This window comes from Mauremys mutica, chromosome 5 (genome assembly GCF_020497125.1).
Source record: "Mauremys mutica isolate MM-2020 ecotype Southern chromosome 5, ASM2049712v1, whole genome shotgun sequence".
NCBI classification, from domain to species: Eukaryota; Metazoa; Chordata; order Testudines; family Geoemydidae; genus Mauremys; species Mauremys mutica.
Window position 1 is genome coordinate 46,036,418 of NC_059076.1, and position 22,074 is coordinate 46,058,491.

Below are 22,074 nucleotides of genomic sequence, written 5' to 3' on the forward strand. Positions count from 1 at the left end.
CTGGTCACCTTAATTACAGGGCAGTGGCCTTAAAGACATGCTTAACTTTTAAGAATGAATGGTCCTACTTGGTTCTGTGGGACCATGTAAGTGTTTGCAAGATCATGACCTAGACCTGCTAAAGTTGGTGAGATATTGGTATAGATAATAAACATATGTGTGTGAGAGTCAATCTTATATTACTTTCCATAATGTTAACATATTTTTATAGGATAGCACAGGGGTCAGCAACCTTTCAGAAGTGGTGTGCCGAGTCTTCATTTATTCACTCTGATTTAAGGTTTCGCGTGCCAGTAATACATTTTAACGTTTTTAGAAGGTGTCTTTCTATAAGTCTATAATATAACTAAACTATTGTTGTATGTAAAGTCAATAAGGTTTTTAAAATGTTTAAGAAGCTTCATTTAAAATTAAATTAAAATGCAGAGCCCCCCCGACCGGTGGCCAGGACCTGGGCAGTGTGAGTGCCACTGAAAATCAGCTTGTGTGCCGCCTCCGGCACCCGTGCCATAGGTTGCCTACCCCTGGGATAGCAAGTAAACCTTGAAATTTGCACGTGCAGCTGAATGAAGAAATGGCTGCCCGGTTATAGAAGACTCCATTCCAGGATTTCAGGAAAGCTTTCTGAGTGACACATTGACATCATTGGAGGCGTGACTGAGGGTAGAGGCGGGGGCACAGCGGTGAAATGCTGCTGTGCAGAACTGGAATTACTCTGTAACAGCAACAGTAAAGCCATAGCTGATTGCAAAGTGATAGCAGCAGACAACAGTGAGCAACTGCTGTCTACACTGGTTGCGTTCGAATTAGCTCCAGTTACTTCAAATGTGCTTTGGGAAGCAGTTTTTAATCCTTGTATTAGGTAAGGATAAGCAGTGTTCTTTCCTCTCCTTTTTTGAAGGCATTTAAGAACAGATCAGGTGCTTAATGTTTGTTTTTGTACTGACGGGGTCTCTTTACACTCTTGTTTTAAGGTCTAAGCTTAATAGTTGCTTTGATAGATGCAAATAACATTTGTATTATGAAATGAAATGCTGTTTTACTGCTAATACTTTCATAGAGAGCATAGTGATGCACTTTTATTTGCCTCTTTGCAGTTTAAGTCTGCAACAGGTCGACTTCATGAAATGCTTATATACGTACTATTCTGAATTATAGGCAAGCATTCTCTTGAATTCTCTAGTAAAATAGGTAAAGCCAGTTAAAATTTGCTGGCAATTAAACAACTTCCAGTTAAGTAATTGTGCCATCCTTGTATTGTCGGTCTTGCTTAATGCAGAGATTTCTTTCTTGGAACGTTGTTTGCTCCACTTAAAATGCCAGGGAGTTTTAAAAGCACTTAATGCAAGAAGTTTGTCTCTAGAGTTGCATTATATTTTAGTTTTCTGACTGACATGCTGTCTGTGCTCCAAGCCTGTCAATCAGTCTGCAACAGCAACAGCAAGCACATGGCAGTTTGCAGAGAGGTCTGAGACAGAGCCATTGCTTTCTGCCTCTCGCTTGGTTGGAAGTAGCTCCAGTTATTGTAGATGTGGCTTGAAAATAAGTGTCTCTTCGTTATTATCTTTTCTTTAAAAAGTTCTTTTTTTGCTCTAGGCAGTCTCGTTGCACTTTGGCTGCACGGTGGTCGGAAAGTTTGCAGCAGGAGCATGTGGTGAAGCAGAGCTGGATCCTCGACGTTGTGCACCACGCCAGTTCAGTGTGGAAGGCTCCTGTGACTATTCCAGTCAGAGAAGGGAAATAAAAGTCGAAGGAAGAAAAGAGGAATCCTGTATTCCTTGCTCTGCTGTATCTTGTTGGAGACCTCAACGTTGCTGCTACTGCAAGTGACTCTGTTGCTGCTTCTTCAGGCAGCAATTGTGCCTGCATCTTGCAATTTTTATCTTCCACTAGTTTGAGATGAAGTATTTGCAGCAAGGGCTTGATTGTCGTCACCTATAACAGGAGAGAGAGAAAGACAGACTTGCAGCCAGAGAAATTGCTTCCTTCGGAATCCCATCACCGAGTGATTTACTTCTCTCAAGAGAACTGTGCCCACTCAATGAACAAGTGAGTTAGGGTAACGGAACCATTGAATGTTTGTTTCTTTGAGCGGGGAGGTGGGGGGTAGAAGTGGATTTCCCTCCGCTCGGTGAATAGGATCTGGTGATCTCTGTGTGCTTTGCAGAGACGAGAAATACGGAAGAATTATCCTCTCCAAGCAAAAGAGGGCTGGAAAAAACGAGTGGGGGGGCCACAATCTCCTCTGAGGGGGAAACGAAACCCACCTTGTCCAACATTTAACGCTTAACAGTTGCGCTGCCCCGTGGATCTTAAGTGTGGTGCTTTTAAATGGATTTGCGATTAGTGACTTCTTGGAAATAAGTAAATTCTTAATTACGTTCACATTCTTACTGAGCTGGGTTAAAACTATGGAGTCTGCCTGCAGCCGCCGCCTTTTGCACGTGTCGAGTTGGAGGAGTTAGCAGGTGCCGTTGCATTTCCCCCCTTAATCTTGTGGGCCAGGAGAAGGGGAGATCAGGCTGCTCCCAGCCATGTGCTGGTGCTGAGGTCCAACTTAGGCTCGTGTGTGCGCCTGTTCCTTTTTTAAAAAACAGCCGTTTAGGGTCGTGTTTTAATCCCAGGGCGCTGAACTTGCTCTGGCCAGGGAGCAGGCTTGAGTGTGCAAAGGGGCGGGACGGCTAGAATCGGTGGCTTAGGAATCAGGGCAGACCTGGGCTGTGCATTGCTGATGGCTCGGGGGGACTGAAAAGCTTGTGCCCCAATTAGCCCCCAGTGGTTCCGGGAGAAGAGTGGTGGGAAGCCGTGGTGAAGGGACTGCACCGGAGGTCGGTTTTGATCTGTGGTTAGAAGGACATTCTCCCAAGGATCGAGGCTAAACGCGGGGTGTGGGGAGGGAAAAGGGGTCCTTTCAGTGTCACAGCCTGACAGTCCTGAATGGGGGAGGAGAGGGGGTAATGTTTAAAGTGAGACCTTAAATGCTTCATTGAAACACCTAGCAAAATCCCCCATCCTAGCAGAGGGATTCATTAATCCGAAAGGAGAGCGCTTTCCTCCCGTTCTGGGTCAGGGCTGGCAGGGCTGCAGAGGTGGGGAGGCTGAAATGATGGGATAAGAGGAGAGAAACGTTCCCCTCCCCCACCCCTTTCCTCCTCCCTTAGAAAGCCCACAGGGGGAAAAAAAATCCCCTGTGCACATAGTAGCACACCCAGACCTTTCAGTGCTGTGCTTGAAAGGCACAGGGAGGGGGAGCGCGAGGGAGGGAGGACGCTACCGCTTTAAGTATTGGAAAGTCCGCCCTCCTGAGGTAATGGTAACCTCAGCCTCTTCCCCTCCTCCTGCAAAAGGGGGGAAAAAGCCCTTGTTTTCATTCATAACTTTTTCCTCTTCCTTCCTCTCCGTCAACTATTTATTCATCGCTTCACTCAGCTCAGATTGCAGAGGGCGCAGCTCCACCACCGTAACTTGAAGTGTGGCGCTACTCTGCTTCCTTCCCCCCCACACCTTTCTGTGTAGCCAAGGAGCAAGTCAAAACGCAGCATGCCGAGTGTTGTAGCATTTATTCGGACGGCGACGCTGCCTTTTCGAAGCTGATCTGGGAGGGAAAAAAGTGGGGCAGTCGGGGGAACCCTGGAGAACTGGTTTGGAAGAAATGCTGACATGCTGTAAATTGTGCTCAAATCTGCAATGGTTCTGACCTTGTGCACAAAAAATGGTATCTTACACCTTTTTGTTCGCTTTACCTCTTGGAAAAAGTAATTTTTAGATCTTATTTGCAGTGGGGGTATTTGGTTCTTTCCATCAGAAACTATGATGCGGTGTGCAGCTAGCTTTTTTTGTCTGTCTTTTTTGTAATTTGAATGGTCAGTTTGCATGATTTATTAATATTGCATTTTTTTCAGAGATGACACTTGTCGTCCTCTTTTAGAAATACTATAATCATTCTTCCCTTGTAAGCCCCACTGCTGGTCTCTGCAGCTGTATGTCTTTCCCCTTCTGTGTTCATTCATCCCTAGCATTTTGGGTGCTCATATTAAGACTTATGAAAAGGAGAGCCTTGTTATGTGGGATGAATAAAGACTGACTAAATAGGGGTGGGGTTTTGTAATCTTAAAACCCTAGGTCCTTCACAGGTGATATTTAAAAATAAAAGAAGACCTTTGGCCTCTGGTTTGTTTAATGCTTTCTATGCCCCAGTGTAAATTTGAGATAAGTAGTTCTTAGGTGGTTCTCCCCCCCCCCCCCACCAAATTCTACAACTGCATATTGAAGCAATATCTCTTAACAGGATTTCAGTGTACTTTTGCTCTTCTCCTCCCCTGTGTATTCATCTTCTCCCTCCTTTTTCTTTCTTGAATTGGAAATAGCTCCGTGTCTCTCATGCTCTGGATATGCAAGAAAAACTTACTTTTTCCGGGGTTATTGGATAAGTTGATTTGGCATGTATTCCAACCTGAAAAAGGAAAAACACGATTGTATGCAATTTTACTATTTTGTGAGGCATGGGGAAATAAATCTTCCGTTAGCTGTTGGTGCAGGAAAGCAAATATTTGTTTTCCCATGACGCTTTGTGATCACTATAATGATGTATAAATAATCTGCCCTTCTTGCCTCCTCCCCCCCATTACATTTTATATAGGTACAGAATTGCCCCTCTGCAGAATTTTCCAAATCAACATTGCAATAATCTGTGTCAGTAATTTGAGACAAGAAGATGTAAAAATGAATAAATAGCTCAAATTACATTTGTTTTATTTTTATCTGTCTTCCAAAATTAGTTTGAAGAGCTTATTAATCAAAATTTTTCTCCCTAGAGTAGCTTGTGAAAACTGAGATGTATTTTTTAATTTATTTTTTAATGAGAAAAGGTACATGAGAAATCAGAAATGTCTGAAAACTGTGTTCCAGTTTTATTTTACTACCTCATCTGCTCACACACCCTGCCCTGTAGTCTCAAAACACTTGAGAGCTGTTGTATAACACGTTATTTTCATCTGGTGTCTTACTTTAATAATGAGTTTGTTACATTATTTGGAACCTGTGAGCTTTCTACTGGGAAGTATCCTTCAGTTTTAGACTTTTTTTGTAGGATTTACTTTGGGATTTCTTAATGGATGCATGTTTCATTTTAAAGATAGATCATAAGCTTAAAACAAGGGTAGGTACTGGAGTACATTTATGAAAATGTAAGAAATTTTAAGAAAAGCAAGAGTTTGTGCAAATTTCATTATGAAGAATATGAATCTGATACTGGTCATTCAGGTATCTAACTTGATTTGGAGTACTCAGTATTGCTGTTGCTGATCTGCTCAAGTAACACGAGAGAGGCATTTATTTCCCATGCCTTGCCAACTAAACATACAGGTTAATACTTCCTTCATTTGTTTTTAATGGAAAAAGCTCTGATTTTAAATGGCACAGGGTCTCCTCTTACATTCCTCGTCTGTAATGCCAGACTCAGACTCTTCACCCTCTTCCCAACCCCCTCCAGCTGGCCTTTGGCCAGGTCTTCAGCATTGTTGTAATCCACTGCTGAAGGAGATCATTACCAAGTGGTTAGGGCAATTTGTGGCTTGCCATGACATTTTTATTTTTAAAGGCTTCCTGTGACTTATTCCTCTTTCACCTTTGATCTCTCTTTCTCTTTTTTTATTTTTATTTTTATTTTTTTCCTTAGGATTTCAGATGCATGCCAGGTTCACACTGAATGCCAGAAGTAGAGATCCCTACAGATGGAGCCCCAAAGTCAACATGGCAGTGGCGGTTCATTAGTTGTGATCCAGCAGCCTTCCTTGGACAGCAGGCAAAGGTTGGACTATGAAAGAGAAATTCAGTCGAATGCTATCTTGTCATTGGACCAGATCAAAGCCATAAGGGGCAGCAATGAGTATACCGAAGGCCCATCTGTGGTGAAAAAGTCTGGTCCACGGACAGCACCAAGACAAGAAAAGCATGAAAGGACTCATGAAATCATACCAATTAATGTGAATAATAATTATGAGCACAGACCCAGCCACTTGGGACCCGTGGCACACCAACATAACGTAAGGGCTCCTGTGTTGAGCAGATCAACTAGCACTGGAAGTGCGGCTAGTTCTGGAAGCAACAGCAGTGCTTCTTCAGAGCAGGGGTTGTTGGGAAGATCGCCCCTATCTAGGCCAGGTTCAAGCCACAGATCTGAAAGGACAATCCGGACGCAGCCCAAGCAGTCATCTTTGATGGTAGATGATCTGAAGGGTCCCTTGAAAGAGGACTTGACGCAGCACAAGTTTATCTGTGAACAGTGTGGGAAGTGCAAATGTGGTGAGTGCACAGACCCAAGGGCCTTACCTTCTTGTCTGGCCTGCAACAGGAAGTGCTTGTGCTCTGCAGAGAGCATGGTGGAGTACAGTACCTGCATGTGCCTGATCAAAGGGATCTTCTACCACTGTTCCAATGATGATGAAGGGGACTCGTATGCGGATAATCCCTGCTCTTGTTCCCAGGCACATTGCTGTTCTAGGTACCTGTGCATGGGAGCAATGTCCTTGTTTTTGCCTTGCTTGCTCTGCTATCCTCCTGCTAAGGGATGCCTGAAGCTGTGTCGTGGGTGTTATGACCGGATCAATCGTCCTGGTTGCCGATGTAAGAACTCCAACACTGTCTATTGTAAACTGGAGAGCTGCCCATCACGGAGTCAGGGGAAGCCCTCATAATTTTGGAGGGAGATTTCACTTTTTCAAACACTTGCTTTCAGGTTGTGGCTAATTTTCTGTTTGTGTGGGGATTTACCCCCGCCCTCATTCCCTTCCTTCTCCACTTTACGTACCCAAGTTTTTTCCTTTGCACCCTCCATATCCCCTCTCTCAACTCAGATAGGTGTGGAGTATTTTACTCGGTCATGTTTATTTCAGTCTTTGGTAAGCATGAACTGTGTGCCTGCATTTGGCACCTCAGCTTGACAGGGCCTCTTAGGTTTGTAAGTACGGTAACCCACACATGAAAGAGACAGTGAGGGCTAATGGGCTTTTCTGCAGCCTCTTGCTCTGCAAACAACTTCCCCAATGTGTCCTTTTGTTCTCTGCAATTGTGTCTTTTTGGTTCCAAGAAATAATTCTACCTTATTTCATGAGCAAGTTGGATTAATCTTGAGGGGGTTGGAACCATAGAAAATATAAGGCTGGCTTTTACTCCACAGTGCAAAGAACCTGCTTTTCCCTCTTTTCCCCAACCCTTCTTGGAATTGTCTCAGTCCAGAGACTTGCCTGGCTGGTACATTTTTTTTCTTTCTTTTAAATGTAGTTTTGGTTTTTGCTTCACTATATAGATCTTCACATTGGAGACATCATTATGACTGCAATTCGTTCATCTGTTTCTCTTGCTTTCAAATCTGTGAAGGACATCACCCACTCCACCCCTTCCCCCATGTTTCTGTGGTCATTGAGAGCCTGTTGATACTGATGTTAAAGTTGACGGTGTTTGCATATCTGAATAATCTTCAGGTGTCATTGAATTAAGTTACCTAAATGTTCCTGGATCTTTAACACTTCTCTTATTCCCTTGGTTAGTGAATTTAGTTCTGCCTTGTGCTTCATAACTTTAATCTGTTCCATGTTTTATTGCCTTAGCCACAAATTGTGGTCTTTTTTTGTATATTTTATGTATAAAACACAAAGTTGAATCCTGACTATTTTTAAGACAAAAGTCTGTTTAAAACTTTTTTTATTGTAAAGAATATTTATTATTTGAATCTCTATTATTTTATGATATTTATTACAAAGGACTGTTTGAAAAATGTACTCATGTCTGAATATAACAAAATATCAATACTTAACAAAAATAAGGGTGACAAAGAAAGTACGTATGTTAACTATAATGCAGAAAATATATTAATTAATGAAAATGTCTCTTGAGTTTTTCATTTTAATATACTGGTAGGTTGTGTTATGATTTCCATGTCCATATTGCAAAGTGTCTTGCTATTTTTTTTTCTCCTTGTGCACTGCCAGGGCCATTGAATAACCAATACTGTGAAGACACTAGTATGTGTCTTGTTTGTCTTATTTTGGTGTTGAAAATTCATTATCAAATGAGTTTTCATTGCGATATTTAATAAAATTGAATATGTGTAATTTGCTTGATGTTGCCAAGAAGTTTAGGCCACATGTATTTATCAGAGCATTCTGGAAATGCAACTGTAGACAAGGACCCCTAACTTCAATAATTTCTTTTGTTTTCTATAGATTATGAAATTAACATGCACAAAAAGCAAGAGTACAAGGGTAAAAATAGTCTTGGTGTTGCTGAAGTTCTTCAGCTCAGGAAATCTAGGTTGTGGGTTTTTTTTTTTGTTCCCCTCCTCCCTCTGGCCCCCCCCACCCCTCCCCGTGGGAAGTGTGACTTTCCCAACCACAACTGAACTCACCTGTTCCTTCTAATTTAAACTCTCTTGAAAGAAATATAGGTGTCACCGCTACTTGCTGAATTCATTCACATTTAAATGGTCAGAAATAGGCTTTGCATTAGGATTAGTGGAGAATCTCCCACTTCCATTGGTGTGATTCAAGTCCTCCCTAATAGCAGGATCTAAGTAGCAGTGTCAAGTATCAGAGGGTAGCCATGTTAGTCTGTATCAACAAAAACAATGAGGAGTCCGATGGCACCTTAAAGACTAACAGATTTATTTGGGCATAAGCTTTCATGGGTAAAAAACCCCACTTCTGGGCATAAGCTTTTGTGGGTAGAAAACCCCACTTATCTGAAGAAGTGGGTTTTTTTACCCACGAAAGCGTATGCCCAAATAAATCTGTTAGTCTTTAAGGTGCCACCGGACTCCTCATTGTTTAAGTAGCCGTGTATTGACTTGGTATACTCTAAGTTGCGTTCATAATGTTGAAGGCCAGAGAAATGGCACATTTAAGAAAACATAATTTCAGATTTGGGAGACTACATCAGACTTTGCAAATGAGTTCTCAAATTTTGTTGCTTTGGCCTCTGATTAAATTGTTTTATCAATATCTCCTCAGAATATAGAAAATTTGATTAGACTGGGCTCTTGTAATTAAGTGTATCAGCACTGACTCCCTCAGTGTCTTTTGTTGTTGGAGCCCTGGGTACAATGAGAAGTTTGTGTAAAAGCTCTGTCATTAAAATGTTGTTAGGAGTTGCATCTCTTGTTGAAAGAAGTGTACAGCTTTTATGACAGTAAGGTATACGGAATTATAACTTCTGGTTGACACACAAGAATATGCTCTTCTTTTAGTATAAAAGTGATAGTCCACTCTTGAGTGTACCAATGTAACCTCAGCACTGTACTGAGAAGTGACAAGTTTACAGGATCAGATTTCTTAACAGACATTTATCTGGTGGCAACGTAGAAATACTTACCAATATTTTCTTTCTTTTTTGCATGGAGCAAAGCTGATACTAAGTTCCTCCCCAAAAATATTTATCTTTTTTATCTTTTGTCATTGGTAATTTGGTCAGACAATGAGCTGCACAGTTCTTAAGACACTGAAATCCTTGTCAAACAACTGCCATTGGTCAGATATAGCTGCTTTCCCAATAATATGCCAGCATTCAAAATCAAAAGACTGAGCAGCTTCATTCTCATAATTGTGTGACAATCTAATGTATGTTGAACAGTTTTATTCTCATATTTGCTATTCTTATGTAATCCTATTTATTTCACTAATCTGTATCAGAATCCTTCGTTTTCCATAGCTGTGGACTTCCAAAAAACAAAATATACAGGCTGCTTGAAAACAAAGGAACCATGTACATTGTGTCTCAATTCATCATGCTTTTCAAGTTGCAGAACACAATCTGTGATAACTATTTTGCCTTTTGGTTTCTTGAAGATTGATTAACTCTCTTCTTACTAAAAAGAACGAGAAGTACTTGTGGCACCTTAGAGACTAACAAATTTATTTGGGCATAAGCTTTCGTGGGCTAAGAACCATTTTAGCCCATGAAAGCTTATGCCCAAATAAATTTGTTAGTCTCTAAGGTGCCACAAGTACTCCTTGTTCGTTTTGCTGATACAGACTAACACGGCTACCACTCCGGAGCTCTTCTTACTGACTAACTCTGGGAAAATGGCAAGGAAAATTCTCTCTCAAAACATTCAGTTCTTCCATATAATTAAACTTTCTAACTTCAATATATATAGTTGTGGTGCACTGTTAAATAGCTGCCACATTTCATGTCAGAGGTGGCTACATTTAAGCAATTGGAGTGATATCTTTTTGTCTAGTTGGTATATTTTATATCCTTAACATATGTTTAACTTTTGTAATGCACTGTAGGATCCTTCAGAGTGCAAGGTTTTTCATACCTAACAAATCTGCGACACCTCACAGTCTGAGAACTTCTGTGCTTTGGGCCAATTAGTTGATATGGGGCTAAGGAAATGCCTTTTTAGTAGGAAAAAATGAGCAAGTAGACAAAAGTGTGTTAAATCCTGCACCTGAGAAGCTCCACAATTTGAATAACCTCTTGCTGTTAAGTCTTATTTTAAATCAGTCTACACCATTTGAGGTTATTTCCCCTTTGCTAATTAGTTAATATTTTTGTTTCATTCGAAGTATACTCTCATATATTGTCATTGTACACCGTATTTATTTAATCTATTCGCATAACTTGTTGAAAGGGAGCACAGGTTTGCTGATGCTAAATGCACCCAGGATCTTAATGATAAGATTAGAATAGGAATAGATGTCAGGCCAGCCTTTGATTCAGTAAGTTATTTGGGGCAGGAACTGCCACTTTCTATATGTTTGTGCAGCACCTAGCACAGTGGGGCCCAGCCATTTGGTCTCTAGATGCTATTAGAGTATAAATAAGTGGTACTGTTCCCTTAATTAGAAAACCCAAGTTTCTTCAGTTAATTTTACTTTGAAATATTATACTTAGGCTTATTAGAGAGACAAAGTGGGTGAGGTGATCTTTTTTTATTGGATCAACTTCTGTTGGGGAAAGAGACAAGTCTTTGAGCTTAACTAGAGCTCTTCTTACCCAGAGCTGAAGAAGAACTCTATGATGCTTGAAAGCTTGTCACTCTTATCAGCAGAAATTGGTCCAGTAAAAGTATTACCTCACTCACCCACCTTGTCTCTCTAATATCCTGGGACCCTCACAGCTATAACACTGCACATGTAGTTAGGCTTGGCAGAATTGAATTTTTATTTTTTAAATAATTTTGAGGGATAGTATCTATTTTTAAGCATTTTTTTCTATTTGTTTACATTTTCACCATTGTTGGAAAGGATGGTGAGGGTCAGACAATAATTTTTTCATGACAGTAGATGTTGGGATTCAAAAAGTTAGTTTTTTAACCGTTAAAACACAATTTTTCACCATCATACCAAAATGTGAAAATTAAATACCCTTAAATCAACTTTAATTTTCAAGCAGCATTTTTTTTATTTTGCCTGTCTGTAAATTTCAGTTACCAATAGGAATATTTTTTCATCAGCATGTGTGTGTATAGCAATATCAATGTTTACCAAGAGTTACTGATAAAAATGTAATCCTTTCAAGCCTAATTATACTGCAAGAATATCCTTCATATGACAGTGAGATTTCAATTTGTAAAATAAATTCTGTTATAAAACAACAATTCTATCATAAACTGATATACAATAAGTAGGCATGAAGTTCAGCTGAGTGACTATCCCAGTCATACTAGCTTGGCTATATTCAAACTAGGCAACCATCTGCTTGGAATGGCGGGATCTGAAATGCACTACACAAGGTCTGAGAGGAAGAGATGGAAGGAGACTTTTGTAACTAAGAATTCCAGCCTTGATTAATTTGAAAATGTCTTGAAAATCTTATGATGAGAGAGACTTTAAAAAGCTTTGCAGTCAGATGGTAAATGAAGAGCAAAGTATCCTGCTGGAGAGAGAGATATAGATAGGGATAGTATTTTGAGGTGGTGGTGGTGCTATTAAAGCAATCTCATAACAATAATTTTAACATTGTCCAGTCAGACACTAGCCAAATGTGATGATTCTTAACAAAGCCACTTGCTCTCGAATTTGTGTATACATAGTAGTGAAGGGTGGAAGAGGTTTAGCTCTGTTGGATGTAATAAGGAGAAAGTGTTAAGAGGGTTTCAGTTTGTTTTACATTAATGGGGATGATGTAAACCAAGTATCTGATTTGTTCTGGAGTATTCAGGATTCCCCATAATCCATTATTTTGCTAAGTTTGTTGCCTCAGAACATTGAGGAATCCCAACTACCGGTAGTTAATGTTTGATTTCTTCTAACTTGAATATTATGTTGTGGTAATTGTCTGTCTCTCCCAAGAAACAGGAATAAAACCCAGCCTGGTATCACATGACTACAGTTAGCATACATTACAGGATCATGGGTTTGGCAAGTGTTTTTCCAATGAACCTTCCTCTTTGGAAGTCCCCTTTAAGCAGCCTTCCTTTTTTGTGAGGAATAAATTTAAAACTTTTCTCCTTACTAGGTGTGGTAGCTTCCCACCTTATTTCCTGTGCCAGAGCAGAGGTGACAAAGGCATGGGTTTTTACATTGAGGTTGGGTGGTGGTTGTCTGTCGTCGTCTGTATTTTCAAGAGCTCCTGTTATGATTTGTTGGAGGGGGATTCTCCTGTAAAACAGCAATTCACTTGCAGCTACTTCAGAGACCCCTCCAACCCTGCCTGGAGTATGTACTTTTTGGACTATCAGTACAGCTGTCTGACGTGGGTCCTTCATCTGGAAAATGAATTCATTAGGCTGCTAAAAGAACATCTGTGAATGATGCATAGAAGTGAGATGAAGCTACGATTAATGTTTTCTGCCCTGATTGGGACAGGGTGCGGATGTACTAATAGCAGAACTATTACTGGAGAGATTTTTGGCACGATTTCAATGTATATTTTATCAAAATCACAAGTGCAAACTGAGAGCTTTCCATTTCCATACTTTCCATTTTCCCAAATCCATTGTGCACCATTAAATTGAAAATATTCTCTGCAATAAGCTAGCTGTAAGATTAGAGTTCCTGCAAAACAAACAAAAAGCCAAAAAAACCCCACCCCAACCTTGCACAAAAACCAAGGATGACATGGTTTCCTTGAATCTTCTATTTAATGCTAGTCATAAAAAATTTAAATTGGGTCTTTTTGTGTATTTTTACTGGAGTGTATAAAACAAAGATCATTTTGGAATACAGGTAATGTTTTTTTTTAAATTGACTTGGTATCTGTTGCTGCTTTAACTTGGGTCCAAGAACGCAATGCTACTTTTATACAGATTATTTCTTGGGATTCATTCATTAGTATTATTGTAGCATCTAGAGGCCCTAATCAGGACCCTCTTGTACTAGGTGCTGAACAGACACATAGTGACAATCCCTGTCCCAAAGAATGCAAGAGCCAATTAAATATTAAATGCAAGATTTGAATATCTAGTCTGGAATCCCGTTCCTATTGAAGTCTGTGGTAAAACTAAGTACCAGAGGGGTAGCTGTGTTAGTCTGTATCCACAAAAACAAAACTATTGACCTCACTGGGGCCTGGATTTCACCCCTTGTCTGTAATCCTCCTGATTTATGCCCGGATTTGGAATTAAACTTCAGTCAGTATTGTATGACTGAAATAAACTGTGTGCTTTCAAGCAAATAAAAAAATGCCATTATATTCCACAATAGTACCTAGCTCAACTTTTGAAAAAGTCAGATTATTTTAAATACCTATTCTTTCTAAGAGAAGAAACCGGATATTTGCACTCAAAATGCTTGTGCACTTTTGTAAGGTATGTTTTTGTAACCACCCCGTCTTGCATTGTAAGCTCTTTGGGGGTACTCTGTTTTGTAAAGCATCATGTAATTCATTGTTACATGAATTATTAAAACAAACATTCAACCCTTTTGACAGTATATTGTGTGGCAAGCGTTTGAGGTTAGCTCTTCATGGAGCCCTTCTCTTTGTGTTTCCACAGCACCTAGCACAGTGGAACTCTAGTCCTGACTGAGCTCTTTGGTTACTGCAGTTGTATTAACTGTTTTTATAACCACTTACAGAGTTCATCTGGGTGATGGGTCAAATTCATCCCTGGTATAACGCCACTGAAGTAGCTGGATTTACACCAGGGATGAATTTGGCCCTATAATACTGACCTTATATGTCACGCTAGTGTCTAGTTCAATCACGAGCAGCTCTTAGTGGACTGTAGAATGGTGGTTTTTACTAAGTGTGATGCTCAAATACAATGTACTGCATGGGATGTATGTATATACTTGGTTATAATATTGAATACCTGTGACACAATGGAAAATAAGTATCTCTTAGCAGCCAAGGATTAAATAGCTGGAATACGCTGAATATAAACTTGGGAAAAAATGTTAACTTATCTTATGCTAACCGTATACAATGCCACTTCATAATCAGTGGCTCTAATCTCAGGCATTTTAATTTAAATCACCCTTTTTCCGGGAAATCCCTCCACTAATGCTTCCAGTGCCTTGAAGATTTCCTCTTCCAGCCTTTAAGTTCTCATTTGCAAGGCAAGTTGTAGTTACCTCCTACTTGAGGAAGGAGTAAGTCCCCCTTCAAAGTGCCATCACTTCTAATTTGTCCAGAAGGGTTGATGTCATCTTCTCCTTATGCCATTGTATCTGCCAGCTCTGGAAGCAACACAGTGAAAATTGAGCCCAGAAGAGCCACACAGTTTACTATATAGGTTCCTTTTAGAAGAGACTAAAGTCTGATGTCTTCTGTGAATTCTGGATATTGGAAAATCTCAAGATACTTTATTTTTAATAGTGAAGTTTGTTAGCTGTCTGTCAAAATCCACCCACTCCTGCTTCCTTGTTCTGTATCTGTTGACTGACCTCTCCAGTCTGAGGGTTAACTATATTTCAGTGTTATATGTGTTTATATAGCAGGCACGGTGCTTCTGGAATCCTTCGGATGAAAGGCCATATTGAAGCATAAATAATTATTATCTTTGTGTGGCAGTGCAGCTTGTTGCCTTAAGGATACCTGTTCTTTTAATTCTAAATATTTATATCATTTTTTATTAATCACAATAAAGATGAGCCTGCATCGCCCCAAAGCCTTGGAGAAGTTTGGATCTAGGGTTTTGCTTTGGCCTATTTATAAAGATAGGGCGAGGTGTAAAGTTTATCAGATCTGGATATGAACTTTGCCTAAATTCAGGAGCACTTGGATTTTGGGGTTTAGTGACAAGCAAGGTTACAAGGGAATATCTTTATAGTTTAAAAACACTCTCCTACTCTGCCAAGAGTCAAAGGACCTCTCTAAAAGCAGGTGCCGGAGTTCGAAGAAGAAAACCGGAGACCCAAAGGGACTTTTCATGTGTGTGTTTTTCCAGTTTTAAAGTTGTTTTTTTTTCATGCTGGAGTGAAAGCACACTCAAAGGCAATTGCACAGACATCTATCACTATTAACAGGTGCCGGTAACATTCCATGTAAAAGTTGAATTAGTTTGCAGTTCCAGCTGACAAGTTTTCCATACCTGATTATGGATAATTTTACCCTTGAGGTTACTAGAATGGCAGAAAATACAATGTTACTCTAACAGCTTCCACCTCCTGACAATCTTAAAGCACTTTATGGATTCATTTCTTAATTAACTAAGCTTCATAACACTCCTGTGAGGTATAGATTTCCCTTTTACTGATGGGAAAACTGAAGCTCAAGGAATATAAGTGACTTGCCTTGAAGTCATGTAACAACTCTGTAGCAGGAACCACATATTCTGACTTGCAGCCCTGTGTTTTAAACACTGTTAGGTTATTCCAAAAATACAGGTGAAAGAATGGGAACCTGCTAAACCCTAAAATTTGAGTGTTTCATCTAAAGTCTTAATAAGTTGTGTATATAATTAAACGTAGTCATGTTTTATGCAGTTGATTATTGTGAATTAGAATTAATATTAGTGCTTTTAATTAGAAAATCAGTAATCCAAACATACTGAGACAAATTTAAAATGTTTTTGAGTTCTAATCACATGGCACATTTGTACAATATGATCCAGTTAAACCATCTGTAATGGACAGTTGGCCTCATATTAGTTTATTAAATACTATTTGAAAATGGCAATGATCCTGATCATTTGGCTTCTACCTAGTCTCACCAGATACTCAAAGCAGAACTATAAATAATACATGTTACTTTCAGGGCCAGGAAAGAAAAGCCAGATCCCATAATGGTCTTCTAATTAAAAAAAACCCCAACCTTTTATTTCTACAGAATTATTCTGTGGTCCTTACTAAACAGATCTGCCTTGGATTTCTAATGGTGAATATTTTAGCAGGAATGTAGCCTTTGTTACTATGAATAGTTTAGTACAGATTAGCGGTATGCCAATTTCCTGTTGCCTTTCAGAGCTGCAATTTGAGCTCTATTTGCTTCTGGCTGTTGCACAATTGAAAACAATGGGTGGCTTCTTTTAGGTTTCACTTCAGAGCTCTTAAAAACAGGGGAAGTGACTAAAGCCCTACTTTACAGGTAATTAACAATAGATAATGTTTGTTCTGCACTTTATTTATTTATTTTATTTTAGAGCTGATGAAGGTAGAAATACACATAGACCTCCCAGTTTAGAGACTATGCTGTAGTTTTCTGGGTGCAATCACTGACTTAATCTCAGCAAGGTGGCACTGAATGTCTGTGTCAAACATATGCCTGATTAAGTAACCTAACAGAAAAACAGACCAGTTAAAAGAACAGACCAGTCAATACATTTTGTTATTCATAGAGTCATAGACTTCAAGGTGAGAAGGGATCAATATGATCGTCTAGTCCAGGGGTCCCCAATGCGGTGCCTGCGGGCACCATGGCGCTTGCGTACTGGCCGGCGGACAAGCATCCGGCGAAATGCTGCCGACAACTGTGTCATCCAGAGGCGTCACCGCCAAAATGCCGCCAACTAGATGCCTCTGAATGACACTGCTTGTCAGCGGAATTTCGGCGGATGCTCGTCCGCTGCCACGGTCCGCCGTAGCTCGTTGTCTGGCACCCGCCAGACAAAAGAGGTTGGGGACCATTGGTCTAGTCTGACCTGTACAATGCATGCTGCAGAATCTCACCCACACACTCCTGTATCAAATCCCTAACCTATGTCTGAGCTATTGAAGTCCTCAAATCGTGGTTTAAAGATGTCAAGGTGCAGAGAATCCTCCAGCAAGTGACCCAGGCCCCATGATGCAGAGGAAGACAAAAAACTCCCAGGGCCTCTGCCAATCTGCCCTGGAGGAAAATTCCTTCTCAACCCCAAATATGGCAATCAGCTAAACCCTGAGCATGTGGGCAAGACTCACCAGCCAGACACCCAGGAAAGAATTCTCTGTAGTAACTCAGATCCCACCCCATCACAGGCCATTGGGCATATTGACCGCTAATAGTCAAAGACCAATTAATTGTCAAAATTAGGCTATCCCATCATAGCATCCTCTCCACAAACTTATCAAGCTTAGTCTTGAAGCCAGATATGTCTTTTGCCCCCACTGCTCCCCTTGGAAGGCTGTTCCAGAACTTCACTCCTCTGATGGTTAGAAACCTTCATCTAATTTCAAGTCAAAACTTCCTGGTGGCGAGTTTATATCCATTCAAAATGCTGAAGCCCAGGCAAACATGGTCTATTTCTTAATTTCAGTACAGTATTTCAACATGCAATGTGGAGAGCCATGCTTTTTTGATGTAGGGACCATTTTTAATGTCTTCTATATCTGTTTTATGAGGTGCTCACTTTTCATACTTTGTTGATGTTTAAGACAATTAAATATTTTCTTATGTATATTCAGTACTAGAGACCCACTGGTCCTTTAAAGATTTATTTTTAAGCGGAAAGATTTATTTATATTTGCCACATGTTATATTTGCCATCATTAGGGTAATTTCACTAAAAATATAAATGCAGAAAAAATGTTGAGTTTTGGATGCCAGGGCTCCTTATAAACAATACTGGGAAGACTTACACATCTTTCTGATGTTCACCCTCAGTCCAAACACAGAAATGAATTCTGTCCTTATATATTACAGGCCATAAGCAGACATGTTGGCAAGTTTGGCTTCCTACTACAGAAAAAAATAAAAATCATTAAACAGTGATGCAGGGAAGGCTGCCTAAATTTGGTGCTAACTTGTCATTTGGTCTCTGACTTGGTCCGATTCAGATAGTGTGCAACTTTCTGAGCAAATGGGCATTTGTGTGCACATATTGAGTTATTAGCTTGCATGCCAAAAGCACATTCTATGCTTGTGAACTTTGCACATGCACAAATTGGAGGCCAGATGAAAAACTGAGGTCTGTTCTAGTAAACTCTCCCTCTTACATGAGTAGCCTCACTGAAGTGTTCACTATAGATGGAACTTTGTTTGGAAAACCACATTCAAACTCTGCTCCCGTCTCCTCCTTTTGCCCCCAAACTGGTTTTAAACACTGTTGGATGACAGGGCTAAGCTGTTCAAAACTAGTTTAAAAACAAAACAGAACTTGAGCCTCTAGTGTAGAGGCAACCGTAGAGTCCAGCACAGATTTCTTTTGGAGGATTGAATATGTACATTCATTTGCTCTTGCCTGTTACTCACCTGTTACTTGGGGCGGCAAGCCGCAGGGGGTGCTCTGCCGGCGCCGCGAGGGCGGCAGGCAGGCTGCCTCCGGCGGTTTGCCTGCGGAGGGTCTGCTGTTGCCGCGGCTTCGGTGGACATCCCGCAGGCATGGGACCAGCGTACCCTGCGCAGGCAAACCGCCGGAGGCAGCCTGCCTGCCGTGCTTGGGGCGGCAAAATCCCTAGATCCGCCCCTACACCCACCTGAAGTCATATTTCTATTTATATGAGTACAGTACTGATTACTGTGGAGAGTGTAATGATGTGACAAACACAGCTATGATTTCAAGGGGGGAGTTAGCAGCAGAAACATGAAATCAAAACGTCTTCTCACGCAAACTTTCTAAGTAGTGGGGGAGAAGGGAAAATTGACAGGAACAATGTGTCAGAAACACCCGTTTTATATTTTCAGTATTTCCAAGTTATTTTTATAAGGCTTAAAACGCTTTGTAATATTTCATTAGAGTGAGACCTTCCACTATGAGCATTACTGCTTCCTGCTCTTAAAATCTAAAGGGCGAGTGGAAAATTGTCTAGCTCAACAGACTGCTCTCATTTCTCTTCCTTCCTGCTCTAACCAACCCTCCTGCCACAATAGACATGTTTGAGGGGTTGCAGTAAAATACACCAAAAAGACACAAGTATGCAAAGGGTCTTTTTTAAATTTGGGGGCTTACTCAGTGTGAACAGCTGGTGGAGGCGGGGGATGTAGACCTGCACTGATGGTTCTTGTTAGCAAACCTGAAAGAGAGAGGGGAGTGGTCTTAGCTAGAGGCTGAGTTCTAAAGCTGCCTAGGTCACTGATTTTGCTGTGTGATTATTTTCCTTAGTTTTCCCACCTATAAAATAGGAATAATATTACATGTGTATCTGACCTCCCTTTTGGAAAACTCCAATACAATTTAATACGGTGTGTACAATTGAATTATTCATAAATGAGTGTCAAATTTGATACAGTTGAATAGAGACATGTATTCTGCTATAGAACTCTAAGGTTAGTTTAAACAGATAAGAATTCTCTATTAAATTCTATAGTGTTGTAGAGAAAGTTCTATAGATTGTTAGTTTCATGTTTATTAAATTCTATAAAAGTTTTCCATCAGGTTGAACAGGGTCATCCCTAAGTATGTATTGCTGTGCAGCTGCACAGATCCCTGCTCTCTGTTAGCATCCATTCCTAAGATGCACCCATGACCTTCCCCACCTGTGGACTTGCAATAACTCTTCCACTAAACATTATGAAAGCCATACCCTTCCCCCAAGCTCCCTAATGTTCTATGTATGTTGCAGATATCTTCCTTAGGACCAAGCATTTTCCTTCACCTTGTCAGGGTAAATGCTAAATATTGTCTCCTGGAACCTGCAAAAAAAAAATCCTATTATTTCTGAGAAATATATGATCTCACCATTGGTGAATAGGGAACTGAGAGTTACTTTTCTCTTAGGAGATTCGAATATACAAACATTAATTCTCACCACGCCTCAATGAGGCAGGTAAATATTATTATATTATCCTAATTTTACAGATAGGGAAACAGACCCTCTGGGTCACATTCAGCCATAGCATAAGTGAGTACAGTTCCTATTAATTTTATTAGGAGGTGCACCCACCCACAAAATGGAATTTGATTCTGAGAATAAATTACTTGCCCAAGGCTACACATTACCTTGATGTTGCATCTAGTTTTCGAATCCAGGAGTTCCTGAATTCCGATCTTGCTTTTAGTCCACTAGACCATACTGCCTCTCAGAAGACCTTATGTCAAGGATATGTAGAATTGTAATTGTAGGCATTAGAAAATGAAAAAGGGAGATACTATGTGTTGGCTCTTCAGTTTTTGGGCTGCAGAAATATAGAAAAATGGGACCCTAAAATTAGGCTCTGAAATTCATATATAGGTACCTAAATAAATGGTCCAATTTTCAAGATGCTAGGAGAGCATCACTTATTAAAAAAAATAAAATAGGCCATTTATTTAGGCCCAATGGATCCTATGGATTTAGGAGTTTAACTTTAGGCTGCTGTTTTTTAAAATCTTGGCCCTAAACTTGACGACAAAACCAAAAAATATCTTCTGAAAATCAGAAGTGAACTGACCCAATTCATATAGTCTGATGAGATCAAGATAAAGGCAGGTTGTTCACATTAACATACAGGTTCAATGGAAAACAGGGCTTAGGGAAATGACAACTATTAGTGGAACTGCAGAGAGAGTGAATCTTTCCATAATATTTGGTAAGAATACTCCCAAATCCAGGAGTTCTGGTCAACTGCATTTTTTGGATTGCTCTTATTTCTAATGGACCTTCTGTTTGGGATCCCTTACATTTTTTCCCTCTTAATAAATTTAACTTTAAAGGACATGAAATCCCAACCTCCTGTTAGTTTAATACATAAATTCTGAACTCTTTTCCTACACTTACTCCAAATTCAGGTTCCTGTTCTGAAATCCTTTTCTGCCAGTTCCTGAAGTACTGTACTTCAAAAGCAGGGCCGCCCAGAGGGGGGGGGCAAAGGGGGCAATTTGCCCCAGGCCCTGCAGGGGCCCCCATGAGAGTTTTTCGGGGGCCCTGGAGCAGGGTCCTTCACTCACTCAGGGGGCCCCGGAAAACTCTTCCGGGGCCCGGGCCCCCGGAGCGTCTTCCGCTCCAGGTCGTCATCGTCAATTCGTCGGCGAGGGTCCTTCCGCTCCAGGGCTGAAGCGCTGGGTCTTCGGCGGTAATTCGGCAGCGGGGGGTCCCCACCGCGGGTCTTCGGGGCACTTCGGCAGTGGGTCTTGGAGTGGAAGGACCCCCCACCTCCGAATTACTGCTGAAGCAGGGGCCCCCTGCCACGGAAGACCCCAGGCCCCCTGAATCCTCTGGGCGGCCCTGTTCAAAGGAGCTGCAGGGACTTGTTTCACAGTAACTTATGAGGTGCTCTTGACATCTGAAGAACAATGGTTGCAAATTGTTGCAAACCAGCTCCCCATTTCCTATTACTGGATTTGCTCAACTCCCAGGCAAAGATCCTCGTGTTTGATTTTTAAAAGTGGAGGATTGTTGAAATGACTGTATTGGCCTAAATGAGAAGACATGCTGGTGAGAATTTGGACATGTTAGTATGCCCTCCTCTTGGCTACAGAAAGGACAGAACTTCAGTGGCTACATGTGAAAGTCTATGCTACTTTTAAAAAATGTATTAATGTGTTAATACTTTGTGCTTGCATAGACAGTTCTACATGTACCATCAAGAATACTTACATAAAATTAATTCTTGTATCATATTTACTTGAATACTGCGGTGTTGGGCATGGAAGACGTAGTCATAAATCATAGGTTATCAGAAACTCTGCATGTGTGTGTGTGTGTGTGTGTGTGTGTGTGTGTGTGTATGTGCACGCGCGCGCTTGTTTGTTTGTTTAGAATGTGGAACATGCCCAGAGTGAATCTGAAATAAAATTGAATATTTTCTTTTCTTTTGAAATCTGAGTTGAGCCAATGTAAACTACTAAAGATAAGC

General features: G+C 40.6%; 1 protein-coding gene across 5 annotated transcripts; it reads left to right on the forward strand.

Annotated features, from left to right (window-relative positions):
* Nucleotides 1-673: 673 nt before the first annotated feature.
* SPRY1 (sprouty RTK signaling antagonist 1) lies at nucleotides 674-8,028 on the forward strand. 5 transcript variants are annotated; one of them, XM_045019986.1, is made up of 3 exons: nucleotides 674-862; nucleotides 1,597-2,049; nucleotides 5,678-8,028. In XM_045019986.1, the coding sequence occupies exon 3, from the start codon at nucleotides 5,733-5,735 to the stop codon at nucleotides 6,693-6,695; it is 963 nt and encodes a 320-aa protein (XP_044875921.1). In that variant the 5' UTR covers nucleotides 674-862; nucleotides 1,597-2,049; nucleotides 5,678-5,732; the 3' UTR covers nucleotides 6,696-8,028. The 5 variants fall into 5 exon arrangements, with proteins under 5 accessions (XP_044875921.1, XP_044875924.1, XP_044875923.1 ...); XM_045019989.1 differs by lacking the exons at nucleotides 674-862; nucleotides 1,597-2,049 and adding an exon at nucleotides 2,170-2,468; XM_045019988.1 differs by lacking the exons at nucleotides 674-862; nucleotides 1,597-2,049 and adding an exon at nucleotides 2,566-2,828.
* The last annotated feature ends 14,046 nt before the right edge of the window (nucleotides 8,029-22,074 follow it).

Excerpts from the sequence above, each read along its gene's own strand:
- SPRY1 (XM_045019986.1), top strand. The coding sequence starts at position 5,733 with ATGGAGCCCCAAAGTCAACATGGCAGTGGCGGTTCATTAGTTGTGATC.